Genomic DNA, 18041 nt, shown 5'->3' on the forward strand with positions numbered 1-18041 from the left:
AATTTTTGATGAACCGGCACCACGTCGGTCCCGTCCGTGCCGGATAAAAAAGTTTCCTGTATTTTGTTTCGTAGCAGTTTGTTACAACTGAGTGGCTTGCTGGGCCATTTCAGAGGGCAGTTAAGAATCAACCACATTGCTGTGGGTCTGGAGTCACATATAGGCCAGACCAGGTAAGGACGGCAGATTTCCCTCCCTAAAGGGTATTAGTGAACCAGATGGGTTTTTACGACAATCCGATAGTTTCATAGTTACCATTACTGATACTAGCTTTTTATTCCAGATTTATTTAATTAACTGAATTTAAATTCCCCAGCTGCCGTGGTGGGATTTGAACTCACGTCTCTGGATCATTAGTCTAGGCCTCTGGATTACGAGCCCACATTACCACTACGCTATCATTCCCTTAGTTCTGGACGCCATATTAAAGAAAAGATTTACAATGATGGTTCCAGAAATGCAAGGTTATATCCATCAGGAAAAATGACCAGGCTGGGTCTCTTTTCTCTTGAAAAAAGACTGAGGGGTGACCGAACAGAGGTCCTTAAAATTATGAAAGATTTTGATAGACAGAGTGTTTCCACTTGTGGGGAAGAGCAAAACTAGAGGCCATCAATATAAGATAGTCATCAAGAAATCAAATAGGGAATTCAGAAGAAACCTCTTTACCTAGTGAGTGGTGAGAATGTGGAACTCGCTACCACAGGGAGTGGTTGAGGCAAATACAGGTAGACTATCCTGTATCCGAACTTCCGAAAACCGAAAACCTCTAAAAACCGAAAGTTTTTTCGTTCAGCATAAGTTGTGCGCACGACGCCGACCCCCGCCGACGCCGACCCCCGCCCCCGACCCCCCCGCCGACCCCCGACCCCGACCCCGACCCCCACCCCCGACAAATTTCCCAGTCTTATAAAATACCTTCTGAAATCCGAAATTTTCCGAAAACCGAAACACGGCTGGTCCCGAGGTTTTCGGATAAAGGGTAGTCTACCTGTAGTACAGATGCATTTAAGAGGCAGATAGATAAGCATATGAGGGAGAAGGGGACAGAGGGTTACGCTGATAGAGTTAGATAAGGAAAGACGGGAGGGAGGCTGGAGTGGAGCATAAACGCCAGCATGGACTGGTTGGGCCAAATGGCCAGTTTCTGTGCTGTATATTCTATGTAATTCTATGTAAAAGCTGCATTGGTGCTTTTTCAAAACGTGATGTTTGATCCGAACAAGGTGCCCAGTATCATTCTCTGAGGAGGTTTGCAACGGGACAAAATAAGCTGAATTCACCATGCAAAAACAAGCATTTTGTTCATCAAATTCATCAAGACTCAAACATAAAGACATGTCACAGTTCTGCCTTTCTCCAAATACTTATTTCCCGAGTGTTCACGTCAAAAGGCCGCAAGCAGATTGAGTTTCTTGTGATCTGAAACTTGCAGCCTTATACATGTCATGCTGAGATAGTGTGCCCGGGATTAATAATTACCCTTGTTACTGTGATATCGACCAGCGACGTTCATACCGGTTGCCCAGCACATTTTATATTTCAAAAGGGAGAAAAACAAAAATCACACCTTCAAACCAAAGTGTGTAGGCTAAAACTATTGGAGCCAGAGGTTTACAGCACAGGATATCCATCTCACCTGCGCCAGCTCTTTGCTAAGAGCAATTCAAAACTAGTTGTACTCTCCTGCTCTCTTTCCATAGCTCTCCATCTCCTTCTGATTCAAATGTTAATCTTCTCTTCCCTTAAAAGAAGCAATGGTCTCTACCCCAACTACTCCACATTCAATGCCCTAGCAACTCTATGTAAAGAAATTTCTCCTAAACTCGATGTGACAATTTTAAATTGATGACTCTTGGACACCGACTCCCCAACCACGGGAAAGGGCTTTTTCCTTCTTAACTTATCAAAATCTTTCATAATTTAAAAAAAACTTCCCCAGTATTAAGTCTCATTTTAGCCTTCCCTACTCCAGTGGAAACAGGTTAGATTAATTTACAAATTGAATACATAGGAGCAATAAGATATGGCAAGTTATTTAACACTCAATACTTAAAACAATTATAAAAATAGAAACCAAGCTAAGAAGTTAAAATACCCTTTCTAGAATGTACTCTTAGATAGCTTTGTAGTAACAGGACTCCTGAGTAAAACATTGGCCCAGTAATTCCGGTCCCAACACGCGAGTACGGACGGGGTACTCACGCGTGGGCCCGTTGGAAGTGCCGGATTTCAGCATGCACAGCGCATGCGCGGAAAACCGGCATTTCCTCTCCTCTGAACCAAGGAGTTAAGAGGTGGTTCCCTTGCGACGTTGGAGGCAGCGCGTACGCGTTGAACTTCGTTTTTTTTTGACAGGTTTGTCAGTGCGTGAAGGCCTCCACTTTTTACGAATGTAAAAAGCAGACGTAAGGGCTTAATTTTTTAAGGTAAGTGGTCTAATAATTAAAGTTAGAAATTTTTTTCCACAGGTTTATTATTTTTAAAGAATTTACAGTAAGGTGAGTGTATTTTTGGATCCGATTTCTTGAAAAAAAATTTTTGGCAGAAATTTGAATAATTGTTTAAAATAGTTTTTTAAAGTTATTAATACAGGTACACTATCCCTTATCCGAAAGCCTTGGGACCAGCTGAGTTTCGGTTTTCGGAATTTTTCGGATTTCAGAAGGTATTATTATAAGATTGGGAAATTTGTATTTAATATAAATTTTAAAAGTTCAGGCTACCTCTTGCAACTGTTCCGTGTCTCATTCGCCTTCCTGCTTCTCTGGAAAGCCGGATATCGGCTGACTCCTATTAAGCTGGCCCGCAAATCAGGTCGGGGGTCGGGTGGGGGGGAGAAAAGAATATCGGACAGGCCACGGTTCAGGTCGGGTCGGGTCGGGTGGCGGGGGGGGAGAAAAGAATATCGGACGGGCCGCGGTTCGGGTCGGGGGTCGGGTCGGGTGGGGGAAAAAAAATATCGGACAGGCCGCGGTTCGGTTCAGGCCGGGTCAGGGGGAGAAAAGAATATCGGGCGGGCCGCTGTATTGTTGGGTTCACTCTCCCGGTACCTCCTTCACACTGCCCGGCTCGGCTTGCGATCTCCTACCCAGGAGGGAACTCTGTGACCCTCTGCCCTGCTCAGCGTAAGTCGTGCGCCACTCTGGTCATGTCGTGCGCACGACTTACGCTGAACGAAAAAGCTTTCGGTTTTTAGAGGTTTACGGTTGTTCGGAAGTTCGGATAAAGGATAGTCTACCTGTAGTTAATTTAATTATTGGAATTTTTTTTTTAACTTTTATTTAAAGTTTAAGTAGTGTATTGGGCGCCCGGACTTTTCATGAATTTGACAAGTCTTATGTCTAACTCATGAATGGACTTTTGTAAACTCCCATTGGTTGCCCAGTGCTCACGTGATCCCAGCCGGCTCATCGCACTAAGTACGCCGCTGGATCACGCACGCACAGCACGCCGGGAGCTGAACCGGGCCACAGACCGGAAATCCACGCAGGCCCAGTCTTCAAATGTCAGTGCGATATGTAAGTGTAGGTCGGGGGCTTGCACCTGCGGGAAGCCCCCGACCCGAATTTCTGGGCAATTATTTTGTAGCGATTCACAATGCATTGATGATGCAAACGTCTAATCCACTAAATTCAGATCTCCAGATAGAACTGAAGCTGAGTGACCAGTGCTATAATTTTCTATGAGACACCTTTCAAGTTATAGACACTCCTTTGAAGTCCACAGACAGCCTCAAAGTACAAGAGAGCTCACGGCCGGAATCTTTACATAAGAACATAAGAAATAGGAGCAGGAGTAGGCCAATCGGCCCCTCGAGCCTGCTCCGCCATTCAATAAGATCATGGCTGATCTGATCCTAACCGCCAATCTACTATCACAGAACCATCTCCTGAATCTAACAGAATTAGACACACGAAATAGGAGCAGGATCAGGCTACACGGCCCCTGGGCCCACTCCGCTACCCACAGGGCCATGACCCATCCGAACCTAGACTCATGTCCAAATTCCTGCCCGCTCCCCGTAACCCTTAATTCCCTTTACTTCTAGGAAACTGTCTATTTCTGTTTTAAATTTATGTAATGATGTAGCTTCTACAGCTTTTTGGGGCAGCATATTCCATGGACCTACCACCCTCTGAGTGAAGTAGTTCCCCCTACCTTGGAGTTGGGTTGCGTGCGGAGCGCGTAGCAGGTCGGGAACACGATGTTGTGAGCAGCGTGTTGTTCAGTGCGACTTTTACTTAATGGCCCCAATTAAACCAGTCATGCGCATTTTCATAGAGTCATAGAGTTTTACAGCACAGAAAGAGGCCCTTCGGCCCATCGTGTCTGCACCGCCCATCCATCCCTGTCCAGTCTAATCCCATTTTCCAGCATTTGGTCCATAGCCTTGTATGCAATGGCATTTCAAGTGCTCATCCAAATGCTTCTTGAATGTTGTGAGGGTTCCTGCCTCTACCACCCTTTCAGGCATTGAGTTCCACATTCCAACCACCCTCTGGGTGAAGAAGTTCCTCCTCAAATCCCCTCTAAATCTCCTGCCCCTTACCCTGAATCTATGCCCCCTTGTTATTGACCCCCCTACTAAGGGGAAAAGTTCCTCTTCATCTACCCTATCTATGCCCCTCATCATTTTGTACACCTCAATCAGGTCCCCCCTCAGCCTTCTTTGCTCCAAGGAAAACAACCCCAGCCTGTCCAGCCTCTCTTCATAGCTGAGGCGCTCCATCCCAGGTAACATCCTGGTGAATCTTCTCTGCACCCTCTCCAAAGCAATCACATCCTTCCTATAGTGAGGCGACCAGAACTGCACACAGTACTCCAGCTGTGGCCTCACCAGCGTTTTGTACAGCTCCATCATAACCTCCCTGCTCTTATATTCTATGCCTCGGCTAATGAAGGCAAGTATCCCATATGCCTTTTTAACCACCTTATCTACCTGTTCCGCTGCCTTCAGGGATCTATGTACATGTACACCAAGGTCCCTCTGACCCTCTGTACTTCCTAGGGTCCTACCACTCATTGTGTATTCCCTTGCCTTATTTGTCCATCCAAAATGCATCACCTCGCACTTTTCAGGGTTAAATTCCATTTGCCACTTTTCCGCCCATCTGACCAACCCGTTTATATCGTCCTGTAGCCTGAGGCTTTCCTCCTCGCAATTTACCACCCCACCAATTTTCGTGTCATCTGCGAACTTACTGATCATACCTTTTACATTCTCATCCAAATCATTTATGTAGATCACAAACAACAAGGGACCCAGCACCGATCCCTGAGGTACCCCACTGGACACAGGCTTCCAGTCACAAAAGCAACCTTCGACCATCACCCTCTGCCTCCTGCCACTCAGCCAGTTTAGGATCCAACGCGCCAAGGCACCCTGGATCCCATGGGCTCTTACCTTCTTGACCAGTCTCCTATGCGGGACTTTGTCAAAAGCTTTACTGAAGTCCATGTAAACCACATCCACAGCATTTCCCTCATCCACCCCCCTAGTCACCCCCTTGAAAAATTCAATCAGATTTGTCAGACATGATTTACCCTTGACAAAGCCATGCTGACTATCCCCGATTAATCCTTGCCTCTCCAAGTGGAGACTAATTTTGTCCCTCAGAATTTTTTCCAATAATTTCTGGTCCAATTAAATAGAGCGGGTCTGATGACATCATTGGTGACCCATTTCAAGCACTGATATTTAAAGCAGCCTTGCACACATCTCATTTGAAGGTTGATGAAGGAGTGTGCAAGGTCATTTCCAGAGGTCCGACTACTGTTACAAAGCTGATAAAAGAGTAGCTCATGGATACACAAAGGCCGCACCAAGATTTAGCGATGCGTCCCTCGATGTTCTGGTTCAGCCAATGAGAGCATGCAGGGAGGTCCTCTTCCCTGGCAATAGGTGCAAGAGACCTCCCAAAGACACCAAGAAAGCATCGTTGGAGATCTCAGAGGAGGTCAGCAGCAGGGATCTTGTCAGAAGGACATGGATCCAGTGCAGAGAAAGATTCAATGGTCTCATGAGCTCAGGAAAGGTGAGTGCAATGCCACATTCACCTTCATTCTGATGTTCCTGTCACCACATTCCTGTAGCGTATGTATCAGTCTACCTTTAAGGGAACTATTGAATGTAACCGTTCACCTTTAAGGGAACTACTTTAGGTGTGGCACTATTTGTTTGGCTTCTGTATACTGTAATACCGATAGTGACCACACCAGTATATAAGTGTTGTAGCAGGATTGCTGGGGCAGATTCGCCCGGACCTTCGAATAGTAAAGACCTGTTTGTTTGTTACTTCTGAAGTCTGTGTATTTATTAACTGCACAACCCACAGACTTTACAGTGGCGACGAGTCCGATCGTACCCTGCGGCAAGATTACCAAAAGCAACGAAGAGCGTCGAAGAGAGACAACCGCCCTCGTCGTGCTACCAAAAGAAAACACGAGGCTGCAACAACAGAAAGCAGGAAGACTAACAACAAAAGCTGTATCAGCAACAGGCACTGACTACCCTTCTGCCACGGTGCGGAGTGAGCCGACCAGCAAGAAACAAGGCGGCCGAAGAGACTGTGAGTAGGGGAAGGTGTAGGGCAGAGCACTCGACCTCGGTCGAGGGGGAGCTGTGCCGGCCAAAAGTCGGGTCCAACGGCGTCGGGTGACAGCCGGACCGCGATCGGCGGGAACAATCCGGGCAGCGACCGCAGCCACGAAGCGCTGAGCCTGCGAGTAGGCGCGGGAAGAGAAACCCAGCCGCAGCCGGGGAGGGAAACACCGGTCTGCGAGAGGGCTGGGGAGGCGAACGGGAACCGTGCGGGTGAGAGCCGGGTGCGGAGAGACTGCGAGGAGCCAGTCCAGCGGCTGAGCTGTTCTCCACCAACGGGGTACTCAGAGCCGGCAAAACCGAACGTGCGGGAGTGGGTGAGAGACACAGCCGAAAACGGGGTGAGAGACTGCGCGAGAGCCAGTCCAGCGGCTGAGCTGTTCTCCACCAACGGGGTACCCAGGGCCGGTAGCACCGAACGTGCGGGTGAGAGAGCGACAGAGCCGGGTACGGAGAGAGAGACTGCGCGAGAGCCAGTCCAGCGGCTGAACTGTCCTCCGTTAACGGGGTGTACCCAGCGCCGGTAGAGCCGTGCGGGCGGGAGGAAAAGACATAGCCGAGTAAGGGGAGCTGTGCGGTAGCCAGCCAGCGGCTGAACCTGTCCGCTGTGGGGGAAGCGTACCCCTTTCACCGGGAAGAAACGCGGGAAGCCGCCATTAGGCGGAGAAGACGCCAGAAGCGGGAAACCGCCATTGAAGTGGGCGGGGCGAGAAAGGAAGAGCGGGAAACCGCCATTTTCGTGGGAAAACCGCCATCTTGATTGACATACTGCCATTGAAGTGGGCGGGGAGAGAAGGAAAGAGCGGGAAACCGCCGATTTCGCGGGAAAACCACCATCTTAGAAACAAACAAATAAATAAGAATACTTAAAGAAATACTGGTGCTGCTCCCAAGGGAAGAAAGATGCCTAAGCGAGGGAATATTAACGACTTTAATTCTGAAATAGAAGACTGGGCCACGTACGTGGAACGCATAGAGATCTATTGCGAAGCCAACAAAATAGAGGAAGACGACAAGGCGATAACATTGCTAAACTCGATGGGGGCAAAAACATACGGGCTCTTGAAGCATCTAATAGCACCAAATAAACCAGCGGATCAGACCTTCGAAGAGATTGTGGCTGTGCTGAAGGACCACTTGAACCCCACACCGCTGATGCTGGCTGAACGATTCAAATTCTACGCAAAAACGCAGAAGAAAGACGAAAGCAATGCGGAATACTTGGTCGAACTGCGTAGGCTAGCGAAATACTGCCAGTTCGGAGGGAATCTGACAGAAGCGCTGCGGGACAAGTTCGTATGCGGATTGTCCAAAGAAGGGACGCAGAAGCGACTACTGGAAGAGAACGACCTCACACTGGACAGGGCTGTCCTTATAGCTGTATCGCACGAAGCCGCAGCGAAAGGAACGGCGGAAATGCAACTAAAGGCGGCGGCACTCGGGGTGGACCAAATTACTTCAAGCACAACAAAATGCCACCGTTGTGCGAAGAGAACGCATGACCAGAATCAATGCTGGTTTAAGAACCAAGAGTGTAGGAAATGTGGCAAACTGGGTCACATCGCGAAGGTATGCCGGTCCGGGAAAAAGACCAATAATCAAAGGAAGCCACCACCAGAAAAGTACAACAAGGTACACAAGGTGGCTGAGAAGAGTTCAGACGAACAGAATTCAGACTCAGACCCAAACAACCAGGAGCTGGGTAGTCTGAGAATCCACAATGTGGGTAAAGAAACGGATCTACAGGCCATCTGGGTAATACTAAAAATAGCTGGAGTCCAAGTAAGAATGGAGCTGGACACTGGATCAGCTCTATCAGTCATCAACCGAAGGGACTACCACCGGCTATTCTCTCACATACCTTTAAGAAATACCAAGTTCGTATTACAGACATACACGGGGCATAACGTATACCCCGTGGGGAAAATAAGAGTCAAGGTGAGAGATAGGGGTAAAGAACACCCAAGAATGAGCTTGTACGTATTACCTGAGAGAGGACCACCACTTCTAGGACGGGAGTGGATTAAGAAAATAGACATGGAATGGCATTACCTAAAAGCCATAATGAGGGAGGACTCGGTGCAAGCTATTAGCTCAGATTCTGAAATGGATGATGATAAGACCAAGTCGAAAATGGAAGACAAGGCTAAAAGGGACTTGCCGACGATGGGAAAGAAAACGAAGACATGCAGAAGGACTTATGGTACCAAGAAGAATAAAGCTGCAGAGCAGAACTCCAGGTTGACAGAGAATTCTGAGCCTGTTCAAGCAAAGGATTCATCCATGACGGAAGAACACCGAGCTCGGACGCAAACTTATGTCAAAGTACGACAACAATTAGAACAGTTGAGTGACCGTCTCGTACAGGAGATGAAAAATATGGAAAAGTTCTGGGACACCGAATGGGGGAACCTGGAAAGACTACAGAGACAGCTAGCTCAAGCAGAGAGCGACCATAGAGCCATCATGGTCAAATACCAATCACATTCCCCTGATGCTGTTCAGGAACTAGAATATTTACAGAATGAACCAAAGGAAGAGGAATCTTCAGGGAGCCAGGATTTTATTCCAGTTCTTCTTTACGACTCCTTACATGCAGAGTGTGAGAAGTTGAAAGAACAGTATGAACAGGCCCAGGCTACAATTCTGGAGGGGGTTAACTCGGCAGCCTCCGAAAAGCTAGTTTCAGTAGAAGCATATGAACAACTAAAGGTTGAACATGAGCAAGAAGTCCAAAGGCTGCAGGAAATTCTTGATGAGCTCAAGGCCAAGACAGACTCATCGATAGAAGTTCCATCCATAGATGAGCAATTAGAGGTGAAAATCATGGCAGAGCATGACAGGATGTCCAAGAACTTATAAAAACATTGAAGGACACCCAAGACAAGTATGAGGCGGCAATGACTGAGGTTCAACAACTTGAACAGATTCAACTGGGAATCCTTTCAGTGGAAGAACAGGACACTGTAAGAATGGTCCCTGAACATGAACTAGAGCGCATCAGGGCGCAACTTTTCCGAGCGCTGACAGCCAAAGTTCAAGAGGAACGTAAGGTGGAAGTATTGGAGAAAGAGGTGGATGAAATGGAGAAGACTCTGATCCACCGTGTTCCCAGGGAAGAGTTAACGGTCGGCCAACTCCTTCATATGCTGAAGGACAAGACTCTGCAAGGGGAACAATCTGAACACGAGCTTCAATCTTTAGGGGGAACGAGTTCGGAGCTCTCAAAAGTCACGGAGATAGCTGAGGTGGCAACACAAATTTTACAAGGATGCCAAAAGTACGTTGAATCACGTCAAGGTGAACAGAAGAAGGTGGAAACCGTTACTTCAGTAGAAGGGTTAAATAGCCTGATAACGCAATTACCGATGGAAAGGAAGGTATTGAACTCACAAATGAGGTCCATCGTGAAGGAATGGCAGATAACCCAGGAAGAGCGGGAGGAATATGAATGCATGAAGAAGGCTTTTCAAGAAAGATGTTTAGGGAAGGAACCACCGTCAGCTAACGTCCAGGCGGGTGAGGAGGAAGAAGAAGTCTCTCTCGCTGGCCTAACTCAGGACGAACCTGAATATTACCATGACCTGTTGAGTGACACTGAATATTACGAGGATGTGGTCTGCCCAGCTTGTGATGAAAACTCCCGAAGTGCTGAAATCCGGATGAAGCACTTAAGGTCTAAGGAACATAGAGAGTTGGTGGCGCTACAGCTGGCAGCCGAGAAAGGAGCTCCGAGAGTTTCAAAAAGGCAGAAAAGAAAAAGAAGAAGCAGAAGATAATAACTGTCTAAAATATTAGCACTTCTACCATTCCAGGCGGGACATTACGAAAGGAGCTAAATTAGTTGAAAAACTGGAAAATGTCAAGACAGCCAGTTGGTTGTAAAAGTCCACACTGCTGGTTCAACAGGACGAAAGTTCAAGCTGTTACGTCAAGAAAAAGGCTATGGAGGAGTCACACTAGCCAGGTGAACCGGCTACACCAAAGAAATGTTGTTCGGAACGAGTCAAGGTCAGAGACTGAATCTATGAACTGTTTCCGCAGAGACTGAACCTGTGAACTGTTTCCACCGAGATTATATTTGTAAATTGTTTTATATGACATTGACTCCACCGAGAGTAATTTGTTTTATAGGAAGTTGAAGATATGTATGTTTAGCGGGGACTCTAAGTAATAAGCTAAAAAGGGAGGATTGTAGTGTATGTACCCGTCTACCTTTAAGGGAACTATTGAATGTAACCGTTCACCTTTAAGGGAACTACTTTAGGTGTGGCACTATTTGTTTGGCTTCTGTATACTGTAATACCGATAGTGACCACACCAGTATATAAGTGTTGTAGCAGGATTGCTGGGGCAGATTCGCCCGGACCTTCGAATAGTAAAGACCTGTTTGTTTGTTACTTCTGAAGTCTGTGTATTTATTAACTGCACAACCCACAGACTTTACAATTCCCATCACACTGCCTTCCCAAGCCTACTCCTGCACATCATTCCTCACACCAACAAACCTTCCAGATCCACCCATCCCTCTCTGTCTATGTACATACTCACATCCCCATCTGACTAACTACCCCTGACACTCACCCTCAGCCTAATGCAATCATAGCAAGTAACACCACAGGAGGCCGCCATTTGGCAATGTCACGCCACTCCCTCATAATCACCCTCTACAGATGTAGCCCATCCATTCCTTACACTCATTCCATCACTCCCACTCAAAGTTCTCTTCTTTCCCTCCTTGCAGAAGAGAGCCCAGAGTAATAGGGAGAGGCAGAGAACCAGAGGTGGCCCTCCAGCAGAGGAAGCGATCCTGGAGATATCTCGAGTTGCAGAGCTGCTGGAGGTGGGAGATGGAGAGAGGGGGATATCCCAGCAACCAGGTGACAGAATTACATCTCATACAGCCACAAGGCATACAACAGTCACTCATATGATGACTGATGTCAGCAGCCAGTGAAATTTTATAATGTGTTTAATGGTAACGTTACCCATTCTTAATATAGCACTTCTAAATCATCTCTTTACTCTCTCACAGGTTCATCAAGTGCCACCCCCTCCACCCCACCCCGCGCCGCCACCACTGTCCAGTCGGAGGAGGAAGGCAACTCCTCAGAGGAAGCTCCAGCCTCTGAGGGTACAGTGTCAGCAGACCCAAGCGCACCCAGCACCAGCGCAGATACGCACACCTCGGTGGATCCTGTGCGAAATAGAGGTGTTGTCACCTGGTGTCTCACACTTCACAAGTGAGCAAGAGCAGATGATGTTGACAGGGACAGCAGTGGAGACTGCTTGTCGGATGGCGCAGGACACTCCAAGCTCTGCTGAGCTGCATGCAGACATGGAGCCTCGGGGGCCATTGAGAAAGAGGGCAATCTTGGAGGGCCAGCAACAATTGCAGGAGGCTTTGGCAGCCACGATGTCTGCAAATGTCCAGAGAATGGAGGAGTCCATCTCCAAGATCAGCAGCACCGTGTCGCAGGCAATGACGACAATGTGCTGTTCCATGGAAAGAATGGCCAACTGCATGAAGCAGCAAATGCGCCAGTCACATGAGCATATTCTTGCCATGGACAACAGATGGCAGACGCTCATAGACCTCATCTCTAGGAGGGCTATAAACGTAGACTTGGGCCTTCATCGTCCCACTGCTGTACAGCAAGGTGCTCTCCAGCTACTTGCTAGCAGGGAAGTGCAGGTGCTCCATGAGAGGGATAATGGTGAGAGAGGGGACATGGAAGTGGAGGCTCTTCTCAAAGCGCTCCCGCTTCTCCCCTTCAGTCAGAGCCCCACGTGCTTCCTCGGATCCCGATGGCCGAGTCTGCCCCTGCAAAGTTGCAGGAGGAGCAGACTTTGGCGGGGCCCTCACAGGCTCCAAAACCCAGAGGATGTCTGCCTAAAGTGTCTAACCAGTCTCAGCAGGATTTGAGCAGCCTGCCTCTACCTCTGCTGAAGCTACAGGGGTTACACCTCGTAGAAGCACTCGGAAAAGAAAAAAGACACAATTCTAGATGCACAGGGGTATGCAACATGGGTGTATGAACAAATGTTAGTGTTAAGTTTCAGTTATTTTTATGACACAGATAAATGTATTTCTTTGTACTACTTTCGGTCTTGTCCATTTTTGCTTGCTCCCTTGGAAGTGGTTCTGTCACTTGGAGTGAATGGTGAGATGTTACTTAACCTCAAGCAATGGGGGTTTGGGTGACAGGAATGGCTTGGTCATTGTAGGGATGCTTTATGGTGTTGTTGTGGTGGGCGGTGCGGGGGAGAAACTTAGTACAGCATGTGGCAGCCATATGGGTGTACTGGAGCAAGTTAAGTAAATCTGGCCTCCCGGGCAGCAATGTGCGCCACTGCTGGTGCCATCTCCAACTCAGTTTCCTCCTCCTCGTCTTCCACCTGCTCCTCCTCCTCCGAAGGCTCTGTGCGCTCTGCGCCTTGCTCCTCCTGAAGCGCGCAGCAAACATTGATGACTCTGGAGACCCTGGCTGGTGCATACTGAACGGCTTCTCAAGATCTGTCAAGGCATCTGAAGCACATCTTCAGCATGCCTATTGCTTGCTCTATGACACATCTGGTGGACATGCGGCTCTCATTAGAACGCACCTTGGCCTCAGTACTTGGCCTCCTCAAGGGTGTCGTGACCCACGTCTTCAGTGGCTAGCCCTCATCTCCAAGCAGCCAGCAACTCTATTTGGAGGTGCGAAGAGCTGAGGGAAGGTGGACTGGCACAGCATGAAAGAGTCATGACAGCTGCCAGGGAATTTGGCACACACATGCATGATGATCTTTATATGGTTGCAGACGAGCTGCACATTGTGAACCGCAAGGGCTTCCACTCCCTCAAACACTCCTGGGTGATGAGGGGGTTCCTTGATGGCCACATGTGTGCAGTCGATGACGCCCTGCACCTGTGGGAAGCCAGCCATAGCGGCAAAGCTGAGCACCCGCTCAGTAACACTGGCTTCATCAGTTTCAAAGTTGACATAATTGGCTGACTTGTGAAACATGGCATCGGTCACCTGTGTGATGCATCTGTGGGCGGCCGACTGCGAAATCTTACAAATGTTTCGGGGGAATGGGACTGACTGGATTGCTCTACAGCGAGCCAGCATGGACTTGATGGACCGAATGGCCTCCTTCTGTGCCGTTATGACTATATGGGGGTGATTTTCTCAATGGGGAGCTTTTGGAGGCGGGACTCTCAATTGTCGGATTTCAGTCACGCCTCCATCAACTTCTGGCTAACCCACACAATTTTCCCTTGATTGACCTTGTTAAGCGGGCTTAGCAGGCCAATTAAGGGAAAGCCGGTTGCAGAGAACGTCAATGTTTGACGTTTCATCTGTCATGAATTGTCATCGTTTGACAGCTCTGTGAAGCTGTCAGACACTGACATTCTCAGTAGTTTGATGCGTTCTTGAATTCAAGACCTCATCAAACCTCTTTCTTTTGCAGAAATTAAATGGTTGCTGCATTGGAGAATGCAATGGCCATCTGTCATCTCCACCGCAGATGTGCGAGACTCTCCGCATACACACTGACTGAAGCCTGCAGGAAGAAACAAAGGTAAGTACACTTTTTAAAACACTTTGCACTTACCTCAGATACTCACCTCTCCACACTTGCACCCATCACTCACCTCCACAGCACACTTTTGGACCCCTCCGACCCCCGCACACCCCCTACTTGCCTCGGTGACCTGACGGGGCTCAGAGCCTATGGGAAGCCCGCCCTTGTGTGGGAAAAAAGGGGATAATCCTATTATCTGCCTGTTAACAGGCAGTTAAGTGGGAGACGGGACCCGGTGCGGGACGGCTACCCGCCTCCTGGCAAGGTGGCATGGAGGTGGGTAGGGCACCCGCCCCTAAAGTCTGCCATTTTCCCGGCAGTCCCGCCTCCCCCGGACTGGCAAGATCGCACCCTATGACTCTGCTGCAGATCCCTGGAAGGAGCCTGAGGCGAAGAAGTTGAGGGCGATGGTGACTTTGACATCCACTGTTAAGGCATGTCCACCAGGTCCTCTGGGCAGCAGGTCTTGTTCCAGCAAGCTACAAATGTCTGCGACGACCTGACGTGATAGCCTGAGCCTCCTGAAGCACTGTTGCTCAGCCATGTCCAAGAAGTTCATCCTCTGCCTGTATACCCTGTGTTTTGGGGTATCGCCTCCAGTGCGGTGCGGCCCTCTCTCCTGTGGAGCATCAGGTCGTTGAGAAGGCTGCTGTTGTGGTTGCTGCTGCTGCTGTTGGTGCTGGGGTTCATCTTGGTCTGATTCTGAGGTCCAAGGTGAGAGAGCATAAGCAGCAACCATGCTGATGTAATAGATGGCAGGTAAAATGGAGATCGGAGGCCCAACCCCTCAATGTTGTGATAGTGAGCAGCAATGTGGTGAGAGTGGCCTCCAAGGTTGCAAAAATGACCTGCAAACTGCTGACAGCTAAATCTCTGCACAAAATGGAGTCAGTAAGAGCCTTTCCAGTAGCCAAGTAATCAAGTTTAATGTGGGAGTATTTATGTGTTTTTCCCAGCTCTCAATTAATGCTCTCACACAATGGCGACTGAGCTTCCGACTGCCCTTTACAGGCGAGGTTCCCGAGGTGCATGATACCCGTGCTCCTGAAGTTAAAGCCAAAAGCTGTTGTTAAAAACCCTCGAGGGTCTCCCAACAAGCATTTAAATAATTGAATGAGGTCGCCCGCCTCTCCCGATCGGGTCCGTGGGGCGCCTCCAAACGTGCCCGAGTTAAATGCAGAAATCGGCGGGAAGGTGGCGAGTTCCCGACACACTGTCAATTTCCGCGAATTTAACTGCCAACTCGCCCCCAAACCCGCACGCTCGGCAATGGGGAAATTCCGGCCCACATCTTGTGGGAAAGGCATTCCTGTTGGGATGCTACCGTCTTTAATGTTTCAGCCATCAAAATAACAGCATTTGACTATTTCCTGGTCTGTTAACACACACATTTACATTTATATTGCAAAACAGTCAGTCCTAGCCATTAAGAATAACCTCATCACTTTCTGGGCAGCGGCACTGACACATTTGAGACAGGTATCTTCCATTTCCACAGATTGACTGTGCAATTAGTTATTTGCACTGGACTCTTTGCTACAGAAACAATAAACTTTATATTTTAAATCAAAATTTACCCTAAAGTCATAAAAATATAGTACACAAAGACTGATTTTGTAACACTGTTGTTAGATTGTTAAGAGAGAAAAAATGGTTCTAAACATTTCAAAATGGGTTTATGGATTTGTTGTATTTGTATCTGCACACTCATCCTTTGGAGAATAGCATGAAGCAGTGGAAGGTTTCACAGGCTGATTAACAGCCTGACAGGCCGCAACGTGAACGCTCCTTCTATGGCCATAACCGCCTTTACACCGATGGGAGGGCTATGTGGGCTATCACCACCCATACGATGAGGGGTGGGCTACCCAAACCCACTGAGCACGTGTATCGCGCTGGATGTCAACCCAGAATTCAAAGCTGGAACTCGGAGCTCCATTCACTGGGACTGTCTGGAGCAGGGTCTGAACTCTGCACCTTCTGACCCAGAGACTGTATTGTTACCACTAAGCCAAAGGCTCGCTCATCAACTATAACTGGATTACTAGAAGAATAACAAAACTAAAAAAAAAAAAAGGACTTCCGAATCAGGTTAACTACACCAGGTTCATATATGGCTCCGATTTTAACTCCAGGTGGATTCCCCGCTCAGGCCAGAGTTAAAATTACAGCTGGGCCTCAATGATGTAATCGGGCTGCAACATGCATATATAAAGGAGGATCCTGTTGGCTCCGAGCGCGTGTCCTCGCCGCCTGCTCAGGAGAGCAGGTTAAAATTGCAGATGTTGCAATCATGGTGGCTTTCAGACAGGTAAGAGCCAGGGCGATTTTAACTGCCCACCCGCCAGGTTTGTGCTGAGCAAGTAGGGTTAAAATCGCCCTCATAAGAATATAAATATGAATGTTTTTTGTTGGTTTTTTTTTTTTTAAATAGTATTTTTAATTCCCTAGGTAGCGAACAATTCAAAAGTAATCAACACTGGACTGTCGAGCAGCACTTTCAATGTGGAAATGGCAATTCTTGCACATTGAAGACTATTACAAGAACAGACTTATTCATTACACTGCGCAAGATCATTTAATAAAAACATGTGCATTGCCTACAAGGCAACATGGCATCACCTACAAGGCAACATGCTCAGGACAGGATATAGGATCTCCAAAACAGTAAAACACCATTAGGTCAATTAAACAGTACTTTATTTACAAACAGAGCAACAGTGATAAATCAAACTGCAATATGAAAAGCTCCCTTGAAGGGTGGGATTTCAAATTCTGTTTTCAACAAATGGTTCCAATGACTGAGAAAAACATAACTCACGTTCTACTTTAATCCCAAGATTTGAGAAATGACTCTGAAATAATCTTCTAGTTGACAAATTCACCTGATCAAATAATTCCGTTCCATCAGCTCCTGCACCTCTCATAAGTTCCTCCTCTCCTCCAGGGTGATATTCCAAATAAGGTGTCATATTGTAAACCATGCCTACAAAGACAAATATTGTGAATTGTTAAGACTTTGTACATGAGACGCACATTACCCTGTTGGTAATTGCTTTTTGCAAAGTAATATTTGTATACAAGCTATCACAATCTCTATCACAAACTGATGCTAGGCCGCTACAGGTCAAAGAAAGCAAGTGGATTCTCTACACGATACTGATTTGTCAAAGCTGTCCAACATTTTGAACACTTACTGTTCAAATAGCCTTTTAAAAGAAGCACTCCAACATTACAAAGCTTCTCATCAAGGGAACAAAATATGTCTAGCTGTCGGAAAACTGGTCAGTCTCAAATCTGCAGTCACATTTGAAGTCATCACCCCTTAATCCATAGTGACCCATGCAGAATGGGGGCTGAAGTACAAAATACATTTCTGGTCTTATGTACTTCTCCACTGCAGAGAAATACATTGATAGAGGAGCTTATTAAAGAATTGAATATAAAAATACTGGAACTATCATTCCACAAAAAATTCTGAAAACATCAACACAAGAGAGTAGCTAAAGTAAACATTGGTCCCTTAGAGGATTAGACTGGGGAATTAATAAATGGGAAATAGAGAAATGGCAGAAATTCTAAACAATTATTTTGGATCGGTCTTCACGGTAGAAGACACTAAAAACATCCCATTAATAATAGATAACCAAGGGGCTATAGGGAGGGAGGAACTTAAAACAATCACTATCACTAGAGAAAAAGTACTAGGCAAACTAATGGGACTAAAGGCTGACAGGTCCCCTGGACCTGATGGCCTGCACCCTAGGGTCTTAAAAGAAGTGGCTGCAGAGATAGTGGATGCGTTGGTTGTAATCTACCAAAATTCCCTGGACTGGAGAGGTCCCAGCGGATTGGAAAAGCGCAA

The 18041-nt window shown here is 47.4% G+C and overlaps 1 protein-coding gene across 3 annotated transcripts in view; it reads right to left on the reverse strand.

Moving 5' to 3' along the window:
• The window catches only part of cyb5r4 (cytochrome b5 reductase 4), a 221197-nt gene that overhangs the window by 158400 nt on the left and 44756 nt on the right, over positions 1-18041 (reverse strand). For all 3 annotated transcript variants that reach the window (XM_085997707.1, XM_085997706.1, XM_085997708.1), the window contains exon 3: positions 17062-17162. In XM_085997707.1, the coding sequence (XP_085853833.1) occupies positions 17062-17162 (101 nt within the window). The remainder of the gene's footprint in view (positions 1-17061; positions 17163-18041) is intronic.

The sequence above is a fragment of the Somniosus microcephalus genome, chromosome 9 (assembly GCF_052327205.1).
Source record: "Somniosus microcephalus isolate GS21.2 chromosome 9, FLI_Smic_1.0, whole genome shotgun sequence".
NCBI classification, from domain to species: Eukaryota; Metazoa; Chordata; class Chondrichthyes; order Squaliformes; family Somniosidae; genus Somniosus; species Somniosus microcephalus.